The sequence below is a fragment of the Leuciscus leuciscus genome (assembly GCF_965113295.1).
Source record: "Leuciscus leuciscus genome assembly, chromosome: 3".
In the NCBI taxonomy this organism is placed as follows: Eukaryota; Metazoa; Chordata; class Actinopteri; order Cypriniformes; family Leuciscidae; genus Leuciscus; species Leuciscus leuciscus.
In genome coordinates, this window is record NC_138727.1 from 36,850,332 (window position 1) to 36,875,820 (window position 25,489).

The following is a 25,489-nucleotide window of genomic DNA, read 5'->3' on the forward strand; positions in this document are numbered from 1 at the left end:
CCGACAGTGACATCAGTGGTGACGTCAAACATCACCCATTCAGGGCTTGACGTCACCGCTGACAGCGCTAGCGATTGGAGGATTTAGAGCGCGTCTCTGTGTTGAAGGACCCCACTTCCGCAATACTACAGACAGACCTCGCTTTATTGCGCTAATACATCACTGTATAACATGTCACAATCTACAGTTTTTCAAAATTATGTGAAAGACAATAAGTAGCCTATATATATAGCTGCCATATAAATCCAGCATGTGTTAATACTCATACATCCCAATCTGTATTTAATCAGATTTATTTTGGTTTATGTGATGGATTCATGCTAATGTCATCCGCACGTCTTCTCTATCTGAATGCATGATAAATATAGCCTACGGTTCTACTAATAGCGGACACGAGCACTGCTGTACGAGCGTCGTCGTGATGTCAGTGAATTTTAGGTGCCCCCTCAGGATGCCTGAGTAGTTGCGCTCGCCAATGAGCGTCTCCAGTCAGTGTGAATGTCCTTCATTTCTCTGTCTGGCTAGTGAACTTGCCATCACGGATCCTAATTTGGATTTATTAAAAGGGAAGAAAAGCACCTCTCCGGTTCGCCGCTGCTCCTTAATCGCGTGACATTCTGGAGCGATTAAAACAACTTTAACTGCGCGCGACATGGAATGCCGAGTGCTGTCGATTCAGAGTCATGTCGTGAGAGGATACGTGGGGAATAAATCTGCATCCTTCCCGTTACAGGTGAGCAGCTGAAGCACGACAAATGCACTCGTGATAATTATGTTATAGTGCATGACAGCATGCTTGTGGACTGGAGAAATGAAAGGTCACATGGTCAGTATTCCTTTGCATGCAGTTCTTGTGATATCTATGAAGTGAACTTCCCTTATCCAGAGTCTAATCTATTTAATTCCCAGAACTTGGCCTTTTTGATGCTTGTTGCAGCGATATGCGAGACGGAACTGAAGATATGCTTCTATTAATAGTAATTTGGCTACATTTATATGCCACAGGAACTTAATAAATCTCGTGTTGCCAAAACACCGGCAGTTTAATGCTCACAACCCGATGCGGTGAGACCAGCGACTGTCATCATTAGAAGGAGTGACAGTGCCGTGAATCATCACCAGAAATGATTCGGATATCATTGAATCTCGGTTTCCGAAAGATCATTTGGCATGAGGGTTCAAGCCCCGTCCAAACTATTAAATTAGGCTCATTAGTTTTTGAATGGCTCCAGCTGTCATGCCACCAGAAAGCGGCTGTCTTCCTCTTCTGCTTGCTCGCGCTGTCTTACGATTACAAGACTGACGTCACAGCCGCGAGACTCAATTCCTGCAAAATCGTGACATGTTTTTTTTTTCTTCCTTTTTTACCAGCGGCTCTCCCAGCCACCCACGCTCGTGCATCCTGCGTTTTACATTTAATTTCTTTAAACTTTGAGTCCGCGTCTTTCATTGACAAAGAACGCTATTTGCATTGACCCTCGTGTTTTGAAATTGTCTTTATGTTTGTGTTCCGAGAGACTCGAAATCTGTTCGTGTATCATATACTAATAGTGCTGCTTTTAATAGTAAGTGAAATTAACCTTTTATTTCCCTTTCAAATTCTTCAAATGTGTTATTGTGACAAACAAATTCCAGTAGGCAAATATATGGCATGAAACGGAATTGGTTGGATGGTTGTGGTTTGCTATTGGCTGATCTCATGTAATATGTTGTCCCGCCCTCGCGCCAGTAAACACGTCATCAGAGAAGAGATGTTGCTGCAAGAGGGAGGGGCACATGCATAAAAAATTACGTGCACAGATAACTAATTTATAATAAACACTGCAAAATTCCTTAAAAATTAAGAGTTGTCGATTTTTATTCCATGATGTTTTTTATGACAAGTAATAAGTGTAGGCCTAAGTGTTTTGCAGTTTATCTTTTAAAGAGGCAAGACACTACAGTCAAAAACACTGTTTTTCATGCGTCTGTCAATTTTGAGATTTGGGTCTTTCTGGCTCTTCATAAAGTGTTTTTTTCCAGACTAGTTTCCAAAATACATTATTATGTTGATCTTTTATAGCACTTTATCTATTTGTTTCTGTAGATTTAAATTACACTATATATCTTTAAAAGCCGTTTTCTCAAAGTGTGTTTTTTCTCCTAAACTGAGTCAGGAATATCCACTTCAGCAGCACTTACCAAACTTACCAGTTTTATTTATATCCATATTCTGAAGGTTTATTTTATTTATTTTTACGGGGGGGGGGGGGGGGGGGGGTTGTTCATATATAATTTGCCTGATTTTATACAAGATTGTATTCCTTAAAGGAGAACTCCGGTCAATTTTAACATTGATCTCATTTTTTTGTAAATTTGGAGTGCTGTCAGTACAGAGAACAATGACAAAAATAGGTGTTGCCTACACCGTGTTATCCTCTTTTTAAAATTTGCACCTTGTTGACTTCAATGGGGCAAGTTTTAAACCTGCTTTTAGCCTCTTAACATCCTTGATGTGTCATTACAAGTGCCCAGCCATTGTGAGTGATTCCTTCAGAGTGAACGCGGTGAATCTGACTGCAGTAGATGTGAAAGATATTCACAAAAGATATGAATAAAAATGAAGTTAATTCAGCCAGCGCACATACCTGTATTTTCTTCCTGTTTTCGGTCGAAGTCCACAGTAGTCGATTGTCGAGTTCACGCGCATAGGTTTAGTATCTATGATCACGCACGGGAACTCGACAATCGACTACTGTGGACTTCGACCGAAAACAGGAAGAAAATACAGGTATGTAAAATTGACCGGAGTTCTCCTTTAAATTTTTTTTGAATTTTTCATGCCTGATTTATGGAGTGATAAAAAAATAGATATCCAAAATCCAAACTGTAAAAACTTTTTGACTCTAATCTCAAAAAAATTTAAACATTTAACAAGAATTTTGAACCTGACTTCATCCAATGTTCAGTTTTTGGTTCTAGAAATTGTTGTATTACAAATTTATTAAATGTTTAATTTAGGTTTCAACATTAAAAGTTAAGACTTTGATTTTAGTAGGGTCAGTTTCTAGCTAGAGACTCCGGCCAGTCCTGTTTTCTCTATTGTGTTTTAACTGAGTCAGATCACTGAGAATCTCACCTTTTGTTCTGCAAATGGCTCTTGGAGCCCCAGCCCCAGACGTTGAATCGTTAGGCTGATTGGATCAGCAATGCAATAGACTGTTATGATGATTGAATTAGGATTGGCCAGACCCTCAGAGTAGGGTGTGTTCCTACTTCATTTGCATGCTTTGTTCAGAGTCTCCGCCTCTATGTAATCCCTCCCCCTTGGAATGTATATAACTACAATGCATACTGTATTAGATTCAGATTTGTTGGATGACTGCAGCCACGTACAGCGAAGTTCTCAATGAAGAATAACTTCTGTTTGAACGCGATCCCAACGTCTCATGGTCTGCTTTGAAGAAGGAAAAAGTTCCCAACAAAATCTATGGAAGTTAATGGATATTTAATTAGATAATCCCTCACTTGCATATTTTAAGCTTGCGATTCGATTTGAATCAATATGGATTATTTTGGATATCAGGTACAATACATGGCAAGTATTCTCAAGGAAAACACATCTCTTAAAGCTGCCGTCGGCAACATGTTTTTGATCATATTCAGTGAAATCGACACTATAATCCGACAGAACAACATAAATAAAGTGGTTTTAGAAAAAAAACCGAGCTTCTAACTCCGCCTGGAGCGTATTATTTGTTTTGCAAAAATCCACCGCTCCCGGATCATCGGGTCCAATCAGAGCAGGGGGGTGTGAGATCTGACTGTCAATCACAGGTCGTGCACACGCCACAGATCCCACTCCCCCTCGCGCACGTTACAATCACATGCACACGCCTGAAGTTCGCAGGTGTGTAGTGTGTTGGATTGTACGAAGCGTGATGGCGGAGAGAAAATCTACTAACAAGCTTCCAATTCCTCGGTTATTGCTAGATTAGCCAGGGCAGCCTACCTCAGAGTCTATGGTGTTGATCGATGCTGAAGAGATGGCGCGGACGCGTTCACATAAAATCTGGTGCACACGCACTGACGAGCACGACCTCGATGGGAGGGTGCTCGCTGGCAGTGGGGGAGGGGCGTGAGAGTTGCAAACATTCAAAATTTTGGTTAAGTCGACCCAATCTGCCAGACTTGCACGACTGCAGCTTTAACTAATGCTGTAAACTATGGGAGTCAGTTGTAGCCTATTAGGCTTCATTAGCCTACTAATTGAATATTGAATTAGCCTAAAATTGAAGGTAACAATGAAATGATTTGTATACAAACACTTAAATTACACTTATGTATTTTTATAATAATAAAGTTATATGAAATATAAACATTTAAATGGTGGCTGTCATGAAAACTTGCCAGATTTATTCAAACATGCATTAAATATTGAAGAACATAAAAAAATATAGGCTAAACAATATGTAATATGGTGCATATATTTAGCAAAATGCTTCTCTCTAGAGTTAATTTTTCTAGCAGACTAACGAGTTTATGGTCACTGGATATGGTTTTTCTGAGGTAAATGTGACGTTACATGACATTGTTTACAAGCTGTTTTACTGACGTTTAGCTGAGCTGCGCCAGAGCGATCTCACGCCACAGCGCCAAAACGATATTTATGTTTTTGAATTTCGCAAGAAAATGAACGTAATTTGAAATCTGAGACTTTGTTTCATACCAATAGTAACAAAGCACAAATATTATTGTGATTTATTGGATGGGATGCGCGCTACAATGTTCCATTCGTTCATCAACTGAAAACTGGATGATTAGCCTAATCGATTCTTGGGATTTAAGAATCGATATCGGTTCGTAAAAATGAGAATCGATTAAAATCGAGAAATCTATATATTTTTTTCCCAGCCCTAGCATATTTAAACATATTTCAGAACTTGTAATACAAAAAATAAGCTATTCTTAATGTAATCAATCAACTGGGGAAGTATAGTTTTATATTAGTTAATTTTTTGTCTTAGAATAATTAATAGAATTAATTTGGTTGTTTTTCACTCAAATTTTTTTGAGGATTTTGTACTAGGTGTTGAAACTGCAAATCCACTGCAAGAGAAAACACACATTTGTGTTATTTGAAAATTGTATAGCCCTGGTTTATAGTCTACGGCATTTCATTTACGAAGAACGAAGGCTGCACCAGAGAACGTTTAAATAAATGAAAGCATGAGAAAACGGTTTAATGTTCACAAAAACTCGATATACCTGTTAAATCGTCTGGGTTACAGTGGTTATGCCATGTGAAACATCCTCAATAACTAGTAAAACAAGACTTACTTATTTTTAAGTATTCTTAGTTTTAGGTAGTTTTTCTGCCATTGTTTCAGTTCTATTTTATGATAAGTTTATGATAATAATATGTATACACCATCACAGACTCTAGTGATTATTGCTTTTAGAGTGTGTGTTACTCTCTGAATGAACTTCTATTCACGTGTTGAATGTGTCTGTGTTTGCCAGGTCATGGGGTTTGAGGTGGACTCGATCAACTCTGTTCAGTTCTCCAATCACACAGGTAGGCTGACTCTTAACTTTCTGCTGTTTTTTTTTTTTAAATATTGTAAAGTTAATATGTCACGATACAACATGTGCACAAACATGCACTGAAGAAAGAATCACTACAGATTTCATAAACATAAGATAATGTGTTTTTCAAGTTAAAATGTTCAGTTTACCTGAGAGCCAGCCCCAAACAACAGCTGCACTGACTGATCAGCTTATGAACATGTGATTGAACATATTATAATAATTTTATAATTGGCTAATTTGCTGCTCCACAGTTTGTTGTGTATGACATAATTTGGTAACACTTTACAATATGGTTCATTAGTTCATTAGTAATGTATTAACTAACAATGAGCAAAACATTTGTTACAGTATTTATTCATCTTAATGTTAGTTAATAAAAATACAGCTGTTCATTATTTGTTCATGTTAGTTCACAGTGCATTAACTAATGTTAACAAATACAACCTTTGATTATGATAACATGTTAGTAAATGTTGAAGTTAACATGAACTAAGATTAATAAATGCTGAAGAAGTACTGTTCATTCTTAGTTCATGTTAACTAAGGTAGTTAACTAATGTTATCTAATGAACCTTATTGTAAAGTGTTACCCATCATTTGCATTTAAGATTATAGGCATTAAAGACTTTTTTTTTTATCCTGACGGTTTTTTATATGAGTTCATGAGTTTTGATCACTTGTCGGATATCACTTGTTTCAATGCACCCTAATGCATTTTCACATTCACAGAGTAATTTTCATCTGCAAATGCACTGTAGTGCCCCTTGACCTCTTAATGACAAGAGGACAGAAACAGATGCTTCAGTCGAGTGCTTAAAGCATATTCCATTCACATGTTGTGACAGTTCATTTTGAAGTGTGTGTGTGTGTGTGTATTTGGGAGCTGTTAAACAGACCACTGATCCTTGTGCTTCAGGAGGGTATTGATATGTTTTCTTCTCTTTGGATTGTACACTTCCCTTATGGTTCTTTAAAACATGTCCTGTTTTATTTTAATTGAGAACTTTTTGCTTGCAAGAGCAGAATATTCACCTGCATTTAGACCCGCTGTTCCCGCTCAACTCTTAGTTCTTCATTTACTCTAATGTTGTTCCACTGGTATGAATTTCTTTCTTTCTTCCTTGAAAAACACACTTTTTCCCCCAAAGTCTTCTGAAGCAAGTTCATGAGAGTCTTTTCTGATTCATAAATTGCTATTTTGGGTTAGATCTTTTCAATAAATCAGCTGGTTCACAAAATAGGCCTGAACTATTTGTTCATAAATCAGACTGATACAGTTCTTAACTCTTTCCCAGCCAGTGTATTTTTAAAAAGTTGACAGCCAGCACCAGATTTTAGATTTTCAGATTTTAGATTTTTAGAAGTTTTATAAAAAAAAGCAAAAAATGTAACCAAAAGCTGAGAAAAAAGTGTATTTTGTCTAAGACCGGATCGGATTCAGAGCGATAATTAAAACATAGATGGAGTAGATCCATAGACTGTAAAATAATATGGATGTAGTGTCCGTGACGTCACCCGTAGGTTTCTGAAGAGCATTTTTGAAGCCTAAAGTGGACGGAGCTGGCCGTCGCCATCTTGGCAGCGCGTCACTCCCGGATAACCGAAAATGGTCAAAGAGACGGGATTAGCTGAGGTGACGTGACGGCTAACAGACAGCAGATAAACGGCTAGTAGTGACATCAGCAGTGGGTATCCACCTGTTACTCAAGTGGTCACGCCCTTAATTATGCAGAACTTTAAGGCTTAATATAATTTAAACGGTACCAGGCTGTAAACATATTTTTTTCTGCTGTAAAGTTGGGCATTTTAACATGGTGGTTCTATGGGATTGACTCTCTTTTTGGAGCCTCTAGTGGCCAGTCGATGAATTGCAGTTTAAGTCACTTCCTCGTTGGATTCAAAAGAGAGACCAGAAGGTTGCCGATTGAGTAGATCGTGTCCATCAACACCTCCACCTTGTACAGTCCTGTATCTCTTCATGGGTTTCACATTTTATCTGTAATGTTTGACCGTTTTGAATTTATATGCTGATCGCATTAATGTGCATTGTGCTAAGCATTGCTCTATCGCTTGTTTCTGCTTCTTCTTCGCCCGTGTTTTGATCCAGAGGTTTTGTACTATTTCAGCATAATAATGCCCCCTACCGTATAACAGTGAAAACACAGATTGCCGGAAGATTGTCAATGGCGGGAAAAGAGTTAATGGTCCATAATGACTTAAATTTTCTTTAATGATATGTTACACAAAGCTTTAGGGCCCTATCTTGCACCCAGCGCAATTGACTTTGTACACCGACACATGTATCATTCCTTTTTTGCACCCGCGCACAGCGGACTTTTCCCTCCACAGACGCACGTCGGTAAATTAGGAAATTAATTTGCGCTCCCGGGGGGCGGTTCAGCGCAAACGTTCCCTGGTGCTATTTTGCAGGTTTAGAAAACAATTCCGCCACAGACCAGGAAAAACCTAGTCTAAAGTCAGTGGCGTGTTGTGCATGTTATTCATATGCTATTTTAAGGGTGCATGCTTGGCCATAATCAATGTAGCGTGTGCACAACGCGCATACACTTTGCTTATCTCATCTACACACAGACGCAGCAGTTTTCATTTTTAGAAAACCATACATTATTACAAGGAACAATATTAACACACGAGGAAAATCATTGTTGTGTCCATGAAGATGTGAAAAAATAGGCATAAATCTAGATTACACATTTACCCAAATTATTATACGCCTGTTTAACCGAATCTAATTTGGGTGGGTTTCTTCCATCCCCATTCAATGTCACTTCTCTGTCTTTTACGGCCCTGACGAGAACGTCGGTCTCTTCGGCTGTGAACCGCTCCTGCCGTGCGCCTGGCAAATCCGCCGTTATAATAGCCATCCGCCATGGAACAAGCGCGCCTGCTCTTAAAGGGGATGTGAGATGACGCTCTGATTGGTTTATTTCACGTTACGCCCAAACCACACCTATGAATAATGAAGCTACTTCAGACCAACCCATTTTAGATTAGCGTGATCCGCCCAGAAAGTTACTTGCGTTTCGCGCTTGATAATTGTTTCAGATCGTTAAAATAGGGCCCATAATATAAAGCTAGCCAAATTTACCATTGTTCAGCGAATTTACGTTGGCGAAATCCAGCCATTTCAGTGGGAATCCACGCGATCAACAATTTTGATTGAGGGTGTAAGATTTCCCCACACAGATTTTGCAACTGTTTCAAGTTAATCGCGCAAATTTGCTGCGTTGACCAACTGAAAGCCACTGTGTTTGAAAGTGACTCCAGTGTGACCTGTGCTTTATACATTGCTACACTATTGATAATATGTGCCCTTTTTTCCCTGTAAAGTTTCACTGAAATTTCGCTAATTTAACCACACCTTGACTTCAGAAGACTTGGAATATAGTGCATGATTCATATATAGGCTACTTTTATAATACTTTGCATCCTTTTTGCAGCTTGAAATCTCCTGCCCCCATTCATTTACAAAAGATCATGAACCAGAACTGGTATATGCATGGTGTCACATGCTTGTCTGTCACTGCAAAATTTCCCAAACACTGTTTCTGGACCAGCTTCTCATAAACACATCCCATTTCAAAGCACATTAGTTAGAATAACCCTAACTGGCCTCGGATCAGTAGTCTAAACAACACGTGGCACAACCCACTGTAGGCTGTTGCCCTGTGACTGGCCTCCCTCTCCGCTCGGCTGCTTTCTCCTACTCAGAGCTGTAACATTGTCTTTATCCACTTGAGTTTGGTTTTTTAATGCTATTTAAGCCTATAGAAGGAGTGACTTAGACTAATGCCACTGGGGCTTACTTAGTATTCCCAAACCAGCAGCCGTTGTCAGCACAACTAACCAAGTGCCAGGGGACTCTGGTCGGGATCTGTAGTTGTAGTTGTGTAGTTAGTGGTTTACTCATGTGGTCACATCAAGTCTTCAGCAGTTCCAACAGCACTGTGTTTACAGCACATGGCTGATTGAAATCATGGGTAACTGGTTTAGAGTAAGTGGATGGTTCATTTGAAATCAGAAGGTACTCGTCTAGACTATAGTCTTATCCGTCTCTCTTGCTGTCTCCTCCTCTTTTCTGCTTCAGAGATGAATTCAGCATATTCATTTTATTTATAAAGCACATGAAGACCAAGTGCTTTATTGATCATTTCTATATATGGCCAGATACATTGGATATTTCCCTTCTCTATTATTATGTGCCTTTTTTCTAATTCAAACATACTTTTTTCTATAGCATGTATTTGAAGGAATTTTTTTTTCCATCTTCCATAATGAACATTAAAATGTTATGATGGCAAATATTCACTTCAAATTATTTAATTTTTTAATTAATCTATATTTTTATATAAAAGGATTATAGATTTATGATATGAGCCATTTATTGATTATTAGCCTTTTTAAAAAGTACTAATCAAATGTTTCGGGTCTGTAAGATTTCTTTGTTTATGAAAAAAAGGTATGCTGCCCAAGGCTGCATTTATTTGATCAAAAATACAGTGATGTTGTTAAATATTATTCCAAATTTTTTTTTTCAATAACCGTTTTCTATTTTAATATATTTTCAATGTCATTTATTCCTGTGATGCAAAGCTGAACTTCAGAATCATTACTCCAGTCTTAGTCTCACATGATCCTTCAGATATCAGTCTAATTTGATGATTTGCTGCTCAAGAAATGTATTGTCAATGTTGAAAACAGTTGTGCTGCTTAATATTTAAGTTTTTTCAGGATTTGATATAGAGGTGACGATGTGTTACAGCACCCATTGACCTTTGTCTAGTTAATGTACCATTGGCCAAGTCTAGTTAATGTACAAACATTTTGGTTTCTGAAATATAGGACCGAGCAATCAGTTTTCTTCAATCCACATTTAGAATGAATTTCTTGATGGAAAATAATGGCCATTTACTCTGTTAGCATTTACTGTTAATCATCATCTAAAAGTACATTCTTCCTGTTGAGCTGATCTGCAAAACTGGGACCTTTCCTCTAGGACTTTCTCGTTTGACCTTGGAAATATATTTGCAGGTTGTGACATCCTGAGCATTATCTCTGTTCGGAACATCGATGGGCGCAGCAAAGCCTTATGGGTAGAAACAGCATGCACCTCACACAGCGGCTTCTGAATGCTGATCGTGATTTGGTGTGAAATCGAGTATCTGCATGATACGTGCGGGTGAAGCGTTTGGGATTAGAGAGCTCTGTGGTTCCAGCGGAGAGGCATTGCAGAGTTGCGGCAGCAGGAAATGATGACGACAGACACCCGTCTTATCGCAGATTCCCCATCGCAGTCATTTTCTCCCCAAAACACACACATCAAGGCAACAATGATGCGTCTTTTTCATCCAGCCCCTCAGGCTTTCCTCTGTCCTGTTTCTTAGCAACAAGAAACATGCCGGTGACTCACCTGAATTGTGACATCATCACAGCTCCCGCGGGCAGCACCAGTGGTCTCTGACGAAACGACGGGACTTTTGTTCGTAACCCGTACATATCAAGGGCAGACAAACCGGACAGTGGATTTTGAGATGTGATTTGTATGTGTCTGACCTGTGATCTGTCATTACCCAGGTTACTCTCACTGGAAGGGACAAGTGTTGACTGCAGATGAGCTTCACGTGCTGTATGAAGGGATCAAACTGAACAACGTCAACCACTACGACTATGTACTCACAGGTCAGTTCTTGGTACCAGTCATGCCTGTGAAACTCTTGTCTGTCACACTGCTGTGGATATAATTTGCATGCTTAGTCATTTATTGAGCCTATAGGGAGGAAAACAACTGTATGATATAGTTCCCTGCTGGCATCAGACTCTCGTATTTCCAGCACTTTTCAGTTGTAGGCCTGTTAATAATGTCATACACACATGAGAAAGGCTCTTTAGACTTGGAGCTGTGTGTATATCTTCAGCTACCGGCTGTTTTGGCTCTGTGGACTAGTGAGAGTGGGAAAAGTGTGTTTTAACAGTTGACATGCATCACAGGAGAATTCTGGTCTGGGTTTTTCCTCCCTGAAAGTTATTTCCATTACATCTCAAATTATAGATTTTTTAAGTAAAATGTCATTCTTTGGTGGAAGTGAAAGTGGTAGAAATAACACTTTAAACATTATTGGAATAAAGTTTATGTTTTGCTCAGGAAGTTTTATAACTTACATTTTATGTACCCTAAATACATATTTTCACATTTGCATAATATTTGTACAATCTTCTCACACACTGCTTAATATTTGTACAGTATTTTCACACGTTTTGCTTTTGCATTATAGTTACAATATTTTCACACTTTGCTTGCATATTATTTTGTACAGTATTTTCAAACACATTGATTAATATTTGTACAGTATTTTCACACTTTTTGCATTATATTTGTACAATATTTTCACTCTTTGCATAATGTTAAATATTTTCACACTGTAATATTTTGCATTATATTTGTACAATATTTTCACACATTTTGCATTATATTTTTACAATATTTTCACACATTTTTCATAATTTGACAATTACAAGCTTGATTTTAAAAGATGCAATATAAAAAATGATCAAGTGTTATTTAACTTTTTTTTTCAAACATCATGTTTCATATATTTTATCTCAATCATTGTAACTAAGTACACTTACTATTAGAGGCAAAATTGTTGGTTTGTGCTTTTTTGTAAATATTGATATACTCTGTTTAAAAGTTGTTTGAAAGAAGTCTCACCAAGGAAGCCTATTTTGAGCAATAATACAGTAAAAAGCAAATATAGTGAAATAATATCATTTAAAATAATTGTTTTCTATTTGAATATATTTTAACATTCATCTGAAGACAAAGCTGAATTTTCAGCATCATTACTCCAGTCTTCAGTGTCACATGATCCTTCAGAAATCATTCTAATATGATGATTTGATGCTCCAAAAACATTTATTGTTATTATAATTTTTGTGGAAGCCAAGATACATTTACACTATACATTTTCATAATTTCATGTTTTCAAGTTTTCAGTATGGGACAGATATTTTTATGATAGATTTCCAAGCTTAGATTTAAAGTCTGGAACAAGAGGAAAACTATAGAATCTCTATATAAAAGGTATTTGAAATAAAATAAACAAATAAATAAAGACATGGTAAAGCGGTTACAATTAAACATTTAAAATTAGTTTTAATAAAGAAGATCGACCCCTGGATATAAAAGTGCTGGTCAAACTTCAACATTGTGGCATTGAGTGTTGCATAGGCAAGCACCCGTTTTCTTCAGAAGATGTAAAGGTCTTGAGTCTGGAGTGAAGAGAGGAAGTGAACACATCTCTCTCGCTCTGTAAAGGCACTGCTAATAATCATCACCGGGGGACCATAGAGGACACATGGTCATAGACTCGCAGGTCTCGCACGAGCACCGCAGACTGAGATGTTGTGCTCTGCCGAGTGTGTGTCTCTGGTGCATGAGCTCTCCTTTATCGTCACCTTGAGAGGAGAGGAAAGCACAGAATGGGAAAAGGGGGAAAGGAGAACATGGGAATAGAGAGCAGTGTGGGAAGAATTTATACATGCAGTTTGCAGTCCAGTAGAGCCACATTTCACAACGAGTCTGATAAATGACTGATTTGAAAGATTATGCTTATCAGGATTCTTTTATTTATCGTAATTTTTGTTATTAGTAATATGTTTATTTAGCAAGGATGCATTCAATTGAAAAACATGCATCACAGTTTTCACAAAAAAAAAAAATTAAGCAGCACAACTGTTTTCAACATTAATAATAACTAGATGTACCGCATCGCGGTACAAAATATGACCGCCGCTCAGGCCTGCACTGGCTTTCCACAAAAATAAATGACGTGGAGTAATTTGGCTGTATTGCGTGTTTATGTATATACCTAAAAAAAGTAATAGTATGTGCATGTCTGTGTGTGTATGTGTGTGTATTTGTGTATGTGTGTGTCTGTGTGTGTGTGTATGGGTGTGTGTCTGTGCGTGTGGATGTCAGTGTGTGTGCATGCTTGCGTTTGTTTGTATTCCTGCATGTGTGTGTGTGACAGTATCATCCTAAACCAGCAACCCTTCGCTCAACAGCACCATCTACAGGCCGATGAGTGTACAGTCACTAAATGTGCACATAAATGAATTTATTTTATACCCCCCCATGGATGAAATTCTACAAAACTTAGCAGAGGATACCCCCAGAGGTTGTCAAGTTAATCATACACATGAAATATGGTGCAGTTCTGAACATCTCCACTGAAGATAGGGGCGATTAAAGCAGAATAATATTGCATTTTCATTTTTTATGGGAGGGGCGCAAATCACAAATGAGTGATTATGGGCTAGGTTGATGTGCCATAAAAATTTCTTCATCCTCGGTGCCACGGTTCAGGTAGTTATTTAGGAAAAACTGCATTTTTTGGGGTTTGGGGGGGCCCAGCGCGGGGGGGGAGTGGCCCCCGGGGACCAAACGAAATTTTTCCGTAGAAGTGTAGTGGGGCTACATGCCCACCAAATTTCATGTTCCCCGGTGCTTCGGTGTCCCTGGTATCGTTGACGAAAAATTTACGGGGGCCCCAGCGCGGGGAGGGGGGAGTGGCCCCCGGGGACCAAACGAAATTTTTCCGTAAAAGTCTAGTAGACGAACATACCATAAAAATTTCTTCATCCTCGGTGCCACGGTTCAGGTAGTTATTTAGGAAAAACTGCATTTTTTTGGGTTTGGGGGGGCCCAGCGCGGGGGGGGAGTGGCCCCCGGGGACCAAACGAAATTTTTCCGTAGAAGTCTAGTGGGGCTACATGCCCACCAAATTTCATGTTCCCCGGTGCTTCGGTGTCCCTGGTATGGTTGACAAAAAATGTACGGGGGCCCCAGCGCGGGGGGGGGAAGTGGCCCCCGGGGACCAAACGAAATTTTTCCGTAAAAGTCTAGTAGACCAACATACCACAAAAATTTCTTCATCCTCGGTGCCACGGTTCAGGTAGTTATTTAGGAAAAACTGCATTTTTGGGGGTTTGGGGGGGCCCAGCGCGGGGGGGGAGTGGCCCCCGGGGACCAAACGAAATTTTTCCTTAGAAGTCTAGTGGGGCTACATGCCCACCAAATTTCATGTTCCCCGGTGCTTCGGTGTCCCTGGTATCGTTGACGAAAAATTCAGTAAGGTGACAAAAAAAAAAAAAAAAAAAACTTTGACAATCCCTATATGACCGGCTAGCTACGCTAGCGGCGGTCATAATAATAAGAAATGTCTCTTGAGCAGCAAATCAATGAAGACTGGAGTAAAAAAAAATCTACTTTGCCGTCACAGGAATAATTAAACATTTTAAATGTTTTACAAAACATAAAATGTATTGATATATCATATAAATAGAAAACCGTTATCTTAATTTGTAATAATTTCCCAAGAATTTTGACCAAATAAATAGAGACTTAAGTCAGAAACATTAACTGACCCCAAACTTTTGAACTGTAGTGTATTTGATTTTAACATCAAAACCAGACTACTTTAAAATGTCCTGTAGAAGTGATATTCTTGCATTGACAGCTTTATATATAATGAGCTGATTTAGGTAGTTGTCAGTGTGCTCATTATCCTGTATCCAGTGACCATCTATCCTATCTAATGCCTAAGCACAGTTTATAATGCAATATTTCTAATGTTGTAACATGAATTTCTGAAGGCTTCTGCATCATGCCTCTCTTACTTTTGGCTTGTGTTGTCGCAGCGCGATTTATTGTGTGACACACTATGACATCATGAAAAGCAGTGAAGGTCAGATGCGTCACACATAGGATTTATTTACCTGAGCCGCCACATGACCAATAGCTTGAGGAGTGGCCCTGGGAGTTTCAAGGCTGTCCCACCTCAAATAACTTTTGATATTTATTGACACTTTCTCTGAAAGGTGTGTTTATTGAGTTCCAAGTCTATCAATTTAACTAGGGCCTATTGTGCTTTTTTACATTTTCCACTTTATTTAGTGTAATGTTGCTGTTTGAGCATGAAAAAGCTCTGCAAAGCACAAAGTCACTGCAAAGGGAGTTGTTCTCTATAACGGTGCGCACTGTTTCTGAACCCCCTGAAACCTCCATTGTAGTCTTGAGTTTTCTTCCTTGAAATGAACACGTTGCAATATTCCTCATATAAATAATTCCCTTCCCAAGGCTTGCGCAGAAAAGGGTGGTGAGGCCTGGTTGAGTTGTTTTAGTAGTGTGTTGAAACTCACGGTTATGGTAAGGGGCGTGAGTGACATTTCTGAAACACTCTTGAAGTGATTGACCAATCACAACACACCGATTCAGCTGACCAATCAGAGCACGTTGCGCTTTTCAGAAGGAGGGGCTTCATAGAGATTAAACTAAACGGAGCGATACTGACAGACTGGAAAGAGAGGTGCTGCAACAATGTGAAATATATGTGAAAAATTATGTGTTTTGAACATTCAAGCATGAAAACCTGTTCTGGTAGACCCAAAAATAAAATTAAGACTTTTAAAAAGCCTCTTTAATACACACATTACACGGTATATTTTATGTTGTTCTGATTCTTTTCTGTCATCTGAAATAAAATAAGTGTTTATGCCTAACACAATATTTCACCCACAAATTGAGTGTATTGTATTGTTTCCCCCTTAACTGTTTTAAAGTTGTCAGGCAGAAAGAACGAGAATGAACTGGTGCCTGTGCCGAGTGCTCAGTTTTACTACTTCAGGCAGAATTTTGATCTGGAACGAATGGAGTCTCAAGAGGAAAACAAAACTGTTGATAAAAGCTGTTTTGTTTCTCCATTACTGCAGGTTACACTAGAGATACATCATTTCTGGAGATGGTGGTTGATATTGTACAAGAGCTGAAGAGGGCCAATCCTAACCTGGTTTATGGTGAGTGTTTTCTGCATTATAAATGTTTTTACAGGCATGTCTAGACACCATCATTCAAAAGTTTTGGGGTATGATTTATTTATTTTATTGCAAGAATGCATTAAATTGATCAGAAGTGATGGTAAATAGTGACAAAAGATTGAAATTTTTTTTTTTTTAATGCTGTTCTTTTGAACTTTCTATTATTAGTCATGGAATCCTGTGGAAAAATGTATCCCGGTTTCCACAAAAATATTAAGCAGCAACTGTTTTCTTGTGCATCAAATCTGCATATTAGAATGATTTCTGAAGGATCATGTGACACTGACGACTGGAAAAATGATGCTGAAAATTCAGCTTTGCATCACAAGAATAAATTAATAATAATAGTTATTTTAAAAATTCTCAATATTACTGTATTTTTGTAAAATACAAATAAATGCAGCCTTGATAAGTATAAGAGACTTCCTTCAAAAAAATGAAAAGATCACAGCAACCCCAAAATTTTGAACGGCAGTGTACATTAACCTTGTACATTTAAAGAATAACTTGTTTAACTCTTGTTTTTCTGTCAGTGTGTGACCCTGTCTTAGGTGACCATGGTTCAATGGTAAGCTTGCTTGTGTTCTAGATCCTCTTTCTTTCTTCTTTTCCGTTATGTTCATTATACAGGAAATAGAATTCGGAGAAAGCTGACGTTTATTTTTCATAGTACTCTTTGTCTTTTGCAGTATGTTCCTCAGAATCTCCATCCTGTCTACAAGAATAAAGTGGTACCTGTGGCCGATATCATCACACCCAACCAGTTTGAGGCAGAGTGAGTAAAATACCCTCCACTCAACATTTTTGTGCGCGTTATCGTGTGATTGGATGTTTCTGTGCTGCAAATGTCAAACCTCAGTGGTTTTCAGTCAGATTGCTGACATAAGAGTAATATTGTAGTGCCCTCTGGTGGTCAGTCGTGGCTCTACACTCAAATCTTCAGTCGCACTGATGTGCAATCAACTCCTCTAACTCTGTGCTCTTCATTCCAGGTTGTTGACAGGGAAGAATATCAGCACAGAGAAAGACGCTGTTGAGGTGAGTTTAAATGCGCGCACGCACACACACACACACACACACACACACACACACACACACACACACACGAGAAATGGAGTAGGCTTATAAAAAAGGAGGGAAGCAGAAAGCAATGTCTGAATATAAATTAGATGCTCTAACGGCAAATGATACACAAACCACTTTAATTTCCAAATGTTGTTATATTATTTGTTAATAATAAAGGTAATATTATAATTCATTATCATCATCATCATAATCACCAATAATAATACAAATAACAATGTTTTGAAATGATTGCTTTATTATTATCTTAAAATTATTATTGTTTTATGTTACAATGAATAACAATTATTGTTATTATTAGGTGGTAATATTAAGGTAATAATAATACAATTATTATTATTAATAATATTATGGAAATATTAGAAAATATTTTCTAATGATTATTAATTATAATTACTAATAATTATTTATGTTGTTGTTACTATTATTATTAATCTAATCAATTATTATCATCATCATCAAAAATACAAATAATAATGTTTTAAATTATTGCTATATTAATATCTTAATATTATTATTAATGTTTTATGTTACAATGATAACATATATGTTATCATATATGATTATGCATATATGTGTGTGTGAGTGTAGAGAGGGGGATTATATTTATTATGAAAATGATAACATTTGAAAATATTATTATTGCCTTAATATTATCTAATAATTATTAATATATAATTACTAATTATTATAACAATTATTCAACATTATTATAACCGTTACTTTGTTACTATTATTATCTAAACATATATGATTAATGCATAATCAATAATAATTATATTTTCTTTAAATTATCTAATATGTTATTACTATATAATTACCATTGAGATTATAATAGTAATATTTTTTTTAATTATTATTAGGAAAACATTTGTGAACCCTTTGAATACAGGCTGTCAGTATTTTTGAGACCTTTTGAAAATTGAGGCAAAGCTCAACCATCAACAAGAAACGTGTTCAAAAGACAGCTGAAAACCAATCTCTTCCGTGAGCACTTAACCTTATAGAAAAAAAAAAGAAAAAAAAAATGTCCTTTCCCTTTGAAACATCACTTATCAGGCTTATGCTACTCTGAATAATACCTGAACTTCGTATTTTGAGCACTTCTTGCGTTGTTGTTGCTTTTGCCTCTTTATGATGACTCGCTGAATTTTGTCCTAATTTGTAAGTCGCTTTGGACAAAGGCGTCTGCTAAATGACTAAATGTAAAATGTAAATGTGTTGCTGTCAACATTATAATGGAGATCCAGTAAAGGCCTCTGACTGTGTGTGTGTGTGTGTGTGTGTGTGTGTGTGTGTGTGTGTGTGTGTGTGTGTGTGTGTGTGTGTGTGTGTGTGTGTGTGTGTGTGTGTGTGTTCAGGTGATGGACCTGCTGCATAAGATGGGTCCAGACACTGTGGTCATCACCAGCTCTGATCTGCCCCCTCGTCTCGGAGACAGATTCCTGGTGTCTCTTGGCAGTCAGCGCATTTGTAAGTGTGTGTGTCCATGTGTGCTGAACAGTGGAAGATAATGTGGATTTTGACAGATGACAAATCATGAGAGCTTATTGGAATGCATGTGAATTCAAATATTTTTATATTTATATATATATATATATGTATTTATTGCTCTGAACCACCTTCATGTGATTGTGTAGCTTACTGGTTGAAAATCAGGGCTGGTTCATGTATGGTGAATTGTTTTGAAGAACGCAGACATGAACAAAATAGCCATGTTTCTGCAGTGATGCCGGACGGTACAAGGAAGACCCAGCGGATCCGAATAGAGGTGCCGAAAGTGGATGCGGTGTTTGTTGGGACAGGTGATCTATTTGCTGCTATGCTGTTGGCCTGGACTCACCATTACCCAACAGATCTGAAGGTACATTAATCATCATGTCATAAATGCATCACAGAGATCATGCAGCGCAGTAATAAAATGCTGATCGAGTGTTATTCTGTCTTGTTCTCTTTCTCAGACGGCATGCGAGAAGACTTTCTCCGTCATGCACCATGTCATTCAGAGGACTATATCTTATGCCCATGGTAACACAGCAGCCAAATGTTGTTTGTTGCATGTTGTTACAATGCCAAAATTTGTTATCAATATTAAAATTACAAATGAGTAATTGCTCAAGTAAACAGTCAGCAATAACACAAAAATAAGCAGTGCTTGATGTTTTCTAGGTATCTTGCAGCTGTATGAAGCACTTAAATCTTTAAAATATTTAATTAAAATGACAAACTCCATAAAAACATAGGATATTCACTTATACATTTGTTTGGTTTACAGTTATGGCCACTGAAAAGCCTAAACATGTCATCCATCCGTCACTATCATTGTTTCATTATGTATATACACTACTGTTCAGAAGATTTTGAAAAAAATGTATACTTTTATTGAGCAAGGACGCATTAATCTGATCAAAAGTGACAGTAAAGACTCGTACATCAAGAATCATGCGAGTGAAAATTCAGCTTTGTCATCACAGGAATAAATTACAATTTAAAATGCATACACATAGAAAACAGCTCTTTTAAGTTATAATAATATTTCACAATATTTCTGTTTTTTACAGTGTTTTTGATCAAATATATGCAGCCTTGGTTAGCCAAAGAGACTTTCATAAACATCTTACATTGAAATTGTTCCACTGAAATGCTTTCCTGTTGTTCAGAAATGGCAGGTCCAGGTAGAAGACCCAGCCCGGCTCAGCTGGAGTTACGGATGGTCCAGAGTAAAGCGGACATAGAGGATCCAGCCATAGTCATGGAGGCCATCGTTCTATAGAGCCGCCACACGCCACATCTCATCCACACACCTCACCCTCCGCTCACAACTGCACAATGTATAGATGTTGTACATTTTGATATGTAATGTGACATTGCCTTAGAATCTCAGCCAGAGCACAACAGTTCCATTCCCAAGAGATTCAGCAGGGTACGGCCAAACAGGCGAGAGGGGGAGAGCGATCGCTTGCGCAGAGAAAAGAGAAGGGAAGAAGAGAATGGGAGAGATGATCGGCCTCTCATTCACACTCTTGCAGTCTTCACCATCCTTCCTCTCTCTCTCTTTCTCTCAAAGCTCCTCAAGAACTCCGGTTCGTCCTGCACATAAAGCCCAGTCTCTGACATTTCCAGTCCAGGTCAGTTATGTACCTAAACTGCCATCGATCTAGTGTGGACCAATTTAGAAAAGACGTTAATATAGATGTGACGCTTTTCTACACTCTGTGATTTTGAGTCAGAGCTGTTCAGCAACAAACATAGAAAACAAAACCTCAAAAACCCCAAGTCATATTTTTGCTCAAAATCAAAAGGTAAAAATAAGATATTTATTGCATAAAAGAAAAAGAAGCCTATTTTTAGGACCATTAAGTTTTAGTGCATTATGCTATTAGTTTTATGTCAGTTAAGTGTAATAAATAATAATAAATTATATAATTGTTTTATTATAATATTATTATTTTAGTGAGTTTTAGTGTATTTTTCTCCCCAATTCTCAGTCGCTTACTATATTGTGAAAAAATATCATTCTCATTTTCAAATCATTCTCAAATCTCTTTTTATTTTATTTTATTATTTTACACTTTTTTTTTTAAATATATAAATATTGTATCTGGAGAGGATGATTTTCATGACTATTAAAAAAATGTCAGGGATAAAATGTGATTATTTGTCACAATACAAACAATGTTGGTCCTAAAAATAGACTTTCTTCATGCAAAGTTTAATTCTGTATTTTTGTCGTTTGAGAATTACCCAGAAAGCTTGGTCTTTTGCTCACTGCGGTTCGTGATAAGATATCTGTATCTGGAAAAGATATGTTGTGGCCAACCTGAAAAATGCAAGTAAGTTGTTAAATATGTATTACAGACCCAAAGCACTCATTTGTGTGAGAGTCCAACTTGTGTTTAAATGTGTATTTTATTGTTTATTTAATTTTTTGTGACTATTTTCTCCCAAAAAAGGGGAGATTTTACTGAAAAGATGCGCTGCTGTATTTTGTGACTTGTTGATGTTTTTGGTGAGATGTACTGTAATAATTTTTGGCCTTGCTCATGTGTATGATTTAGTTCTCTAGTTCCATTGATTTTCGTTTTGCATTGAGCATTTTTCAAATGCAGAACTTCTAGCATTTCACTTCATGTTTGTTTGTCAATGTAACTAACATTATCATCTCGTTTGCTTTGAACTGATTGTATTTGCATTGATAATCTACTTGTTTGTACAAGCAGAAGAGACTTTAAAAGTAGTTTTATCTTTTTATTTGATAGTATTTTCATATCTTAAAAGGAAAAGACTTGTATGAAGTCTGAAGTACTGGGGAAACGTCTTAAAATGCCTTGATTAAAAGTAGTTGTGTATGTGTGCTGGTCTGGTGACCTGCGACAGGTTCTCTCTCACTGTGCCAGAGAACATGCTGTCTCTTGGTTACAATGCTGTGAAAGATAATAAAAGGCAGATGAGTTATACATTTAATCAGACTTGCTTTCCTTTGTTCAGTTCATAGGGAGGTTGATTCAGGCGACATCATCTTTTCTTGTCTGTTTATATTTTGATTTCTCAGGTTTAATTTTGCTTTAGTTTTGACTTCTGTTTTACACCTAACTAATGCTCTTCCAAAATTATTCACATTTCTTTAATCCATCGGTTCATTCTTTGATCATTTTTGAGTTGCATTTGTCTTCTAACCACTCAAAATTCTTTCCGAGTGAATCTCACGAAAACATTCGTGTCACATTTAACCCCATACTCAAAAGAAGGAACAAGAAAGACAGAAATAGGAAAAGTTTAAGAAAAAAAAACTATTTTAGGAACTTTTTCTCACTTCTTTGTTATACAATAATTGTTTACGTTTAATTGGTGGAACAAAAAAGTAGAACAAAAACATGATGTATAAATATTTTATAATATAAATGTAATAATCATGATTATTAATGCTAATTTCAAAAATATATTTTTTCCTTACCATAATGACATACTTGATTGTCATGAAAATAAAAAAATAAGATCAAACTAAATGTCTAAATGTAGCATTTCAGGCCTACTAGTGCTAAAAAAAAAATTTGTTGCAGTGTTGGATTTATTTATTTATTTTATTTAAAAAAAAATAGCAATCATATAATTGGCTGAATTTTCTTTAAAGAAAATGTATATTTCTTTTGATTTTGGAGTGAAATATGACCCAGCGTTGTTCTTGAGAGGTTTCATGAGATTCACCTGTTTTCATCCATTTCAACCACTATCTTATTTTCCATAGCGCAAAAAAAGAAAAATTGGCCATGTGCAGGACTAATCAGGGGTCAGCATTGCTCTGAGGGGCATGTGCTTCAGCTTTTCGTGAGTTCCTGAGCTGTTATCTAACTTCTTATGTGTACTTGTACATTGTGTACGTGTAAGTGTGAATGACAAAAGGATGGTTCTACTGTGAGCGTGCGAGTATTTGTGTTCTCTGAAGGAAAAATGAGGGTGTGAAGGGATAAACTGGGGGGTGGGGACGTAAATGAATAAGAAGAGCCAAGTTTCGTTTTTGTGAATACTGACAGTGAGGTGGTATTCAGATGATCATGATATCACAGTCTCCAAGTGAACTGTACTGCTACCATTTGCTCTTAGTGTAACGGAGGCCAGCTATTTGGCACATTTGGTGCCGTGACCCGGGTGGGAATGAGGTTTAGGGTGGTTAGTGTAACTGAGGCCAGCTATTTGGTGCCGTGGCCCGGATGGGAGTGAGGTTTAGGGGGGTGAGTGTAACAGGCCATCTAGTGAGAGCTGCATGAGTAAACCTCACTCCCCTGGCCTCAAGAGGCATGCCAGTGACTGATGCTAGAGACTCCAATCTTTAACGTCCTTGTAAGCGCACCCACCTCCCATGCCAGAAGCGCTGGTTCGAATCCTTCTCGGAGTGGGGCGAGTAGAACCTGAGGGGTCACATTTGGTGCCTTGACCCAGATGGGAGTGATGTTTAGGGGGGTGAGTGTAACTGACACCAGCTAATAAGAGCTGTGCAGGTAAACCTCACTCCCCTGATCTCAAGAGGCGCACTAGCAACTAACTCTAGAGGCTGCGTCTTTGTTAGTGCCCCCGCCCCCCATGCCGGAGACGCCAGTTCGAATCCTTCGGAGCGAGTGCGAGTAGAGCCTGAGGGTTACATTTGGTTACATTTGGTGCCGTGACCCAGGTGCGAGTGAGATTTAGGGGGGTGAGTGTAACAGAGGCCAGCTAGTAAGAGCTGTGCGAGTAAACCTCAATCCCCTGATCTCAAGAGGTGTACTAGCGACTGCTTTATTAGCATGCCCGCTTCCCATGCCGGGGATGTCGTTTCGACTCACACTCGGAGCAGTGCGAGTAGGACTGGTTACATTAGCATTTGCGAAAGTGCTACTAAACCAGTTTAGTTATGGGCAAAATGGCTACTTCTGCTTGAAGATGCCTTGGTGAGCAGTCAACCTTATCTTCAGCAGAAAAACATGCATGTTAACTATATTTAAAGATGTCAATGACGTGCTTACAATGAGAGCCTGCTTGTGTTTACTGTTAATGGAACAACGAGTGTGTTCTGATATAAGAAAACCTGTCGGAGCCTCATGAAGACTAAAAAGAAAAAGAAAAAAGTGGGTAGCCAAATATTTTGACTGTTATAGCAGTGATGTCTAGTACATTCCCTGAGGGAACTGTGGTGAAGAACTTTTGAGACGAACTACATTTTTGTTTGTTCTGTAATGTTTGTAAATTGTATATCGGTCTGTGGAAATTATGTGTTGTCTATTGTAAGACTGTGGATCAAAGATGACCAAATGACGCTGAGCTCCTTCTAGTGGACGGAGCTTATATCGTCTGGGGAAAAAACAATTCCACTACCATTATTTAGACTATAAACAAAATGATCTTTAGTATGTAGGTCCCTTATTGCCGTTCTTTTTTAATCTGATGAGTGTAAACAATGTCCTGACTCCATATGATACGGTTATATATTGCTTGGACCTATACCTCATCATATATGTCATTTCCTGTTGCACTGAGTTTTGTATTATTAGCTGCCTTCCATCACAAGGCATTGAATGCCTTACAACATGTACAAACGCATTTCAGGCCTGCTAGTGCTCAAAAGAATCCAACTGTTCTTCACATTAGTTGCGGCTTCCATAGCTCTGACTCTTGAAGTGAGTGTAGGATTTATATTGATAGTTTTTTTTTTAAATGTCATTTTTGTTGAATTTCACTTCCACGCAGACAGAATATTTCCAGAGGCTGTTTGTGATGTTGGATGAAACATCTCTAGAAAATGATGGAATTCGACATAAATGATTCATTAAGTCTTGGAAATCATTTCATCTGTAAAATGAGTGTTTAAAACCACTGTGCTTGCTGTAATGTACTCTTGTCCTCAACAGTTCTGTTTGATAGAAGATGCTACGGCAAGAGTACATGAGAATACACTTGAAAATGTGCCCTTCTCACAGAACGCCAAATATGAATTTCAGTGACATCATAATGGGCAGTATGACATGTTGCCAGGGCAACAATTGGATGCACCATTCTACTTCTCTGTAAATATGTCTGTCTCTCTTAACAGTTCTAATAGTGACATGTCAGTGCTTCACGATTCATTTTGATTCCCTTTCTGTTGACATGGTTGGTAGAAAAAAAAATGTTTTGTTCTTTCTTTAGTTTTCCGTTCTGAATGGGGTCAGAAAAGACAATAAAAATAAATGTTTGGTAAAGTTTTTAGTGCTTTGTTTTCAAATTCTGAATATTTTATAATATGTAACAATAAAGATTGTAGTGTACAAATCCACATTTATAATGTATGTATGTTATAATGCAATAAAGAAAAACAAAGTATTATATTAAATGCTGTCTATGTGTGTGTCTAAGTGGGGAGGGGGTGTTATAGAGTAACAAATGCTTTCCACCATCTGTGTCTAGTTAAGGCTGCTCTGAGAAATGCCTG

At 37.7% G+C, this 25,489-nt stretch overlaps 1 protein-coding gene across 1 annotated transcript; it reads left to right on the plus strand.

Annotated features, from left to right (window-relative positions):
• pdxkb (pyridoxal (pyridoxine, vitamin B6) kinase b) lies at positions 1 to 25,390 on the plus strand. Its single transcript, XM_082163708.1, has 11 exons — positions 1 to 733; positions 5,503 to 5,557; positions 11,167 to 11,271; positions 16,363 to 16,446; positions 17,001 to 17,035; positions 17,157 to 17,242; positions 17,460 to 17,505; positions 18,912 to 19,023; positions 19,278 to 19,414; positions 19,512 to 19,578; positions 20,211 to 25,390. The coding sequence occupies exons 1-11, from the start codon at positions 653 to 655 to the stop codon at positions 20,321 to 20,323; spliced, it is 921 nt and encodes a 306-aa protein (XP_082019834.1). The 5' UTR covers positions 1 to 652; the 3' UTR covers positions 20,324 to 25,390.
• The last annotated feature ends 99 nt before the right edge of the window (positions 25,391 to 25,489 follow it).

Excerpts from the sequence above, each read along its gene's own strand:
- pdxkb (XM_082163708.1), top strand. The coding sequence starts at position 653 with ATGGAATGCCGAGTGCTGTCGATTCAGAGTCATGTCGTGAGAGGATAC. Across the intron at positions 734-5,502 it reads CTGCATCCTTCCCGTTACAG|GTCATGGGGTTTGAGGTGGA; the intron begins GTGAGCAGCTGA and ends TGTGTTTGCCAG. Across the intron at positions 5,558-11,166 it reads TCAGTTCTCCAATCACACAG|GTTACTCTCACTGGAAGGGA; the intron begins GTAGGCTGACTC and ends GTCATTACCCAG.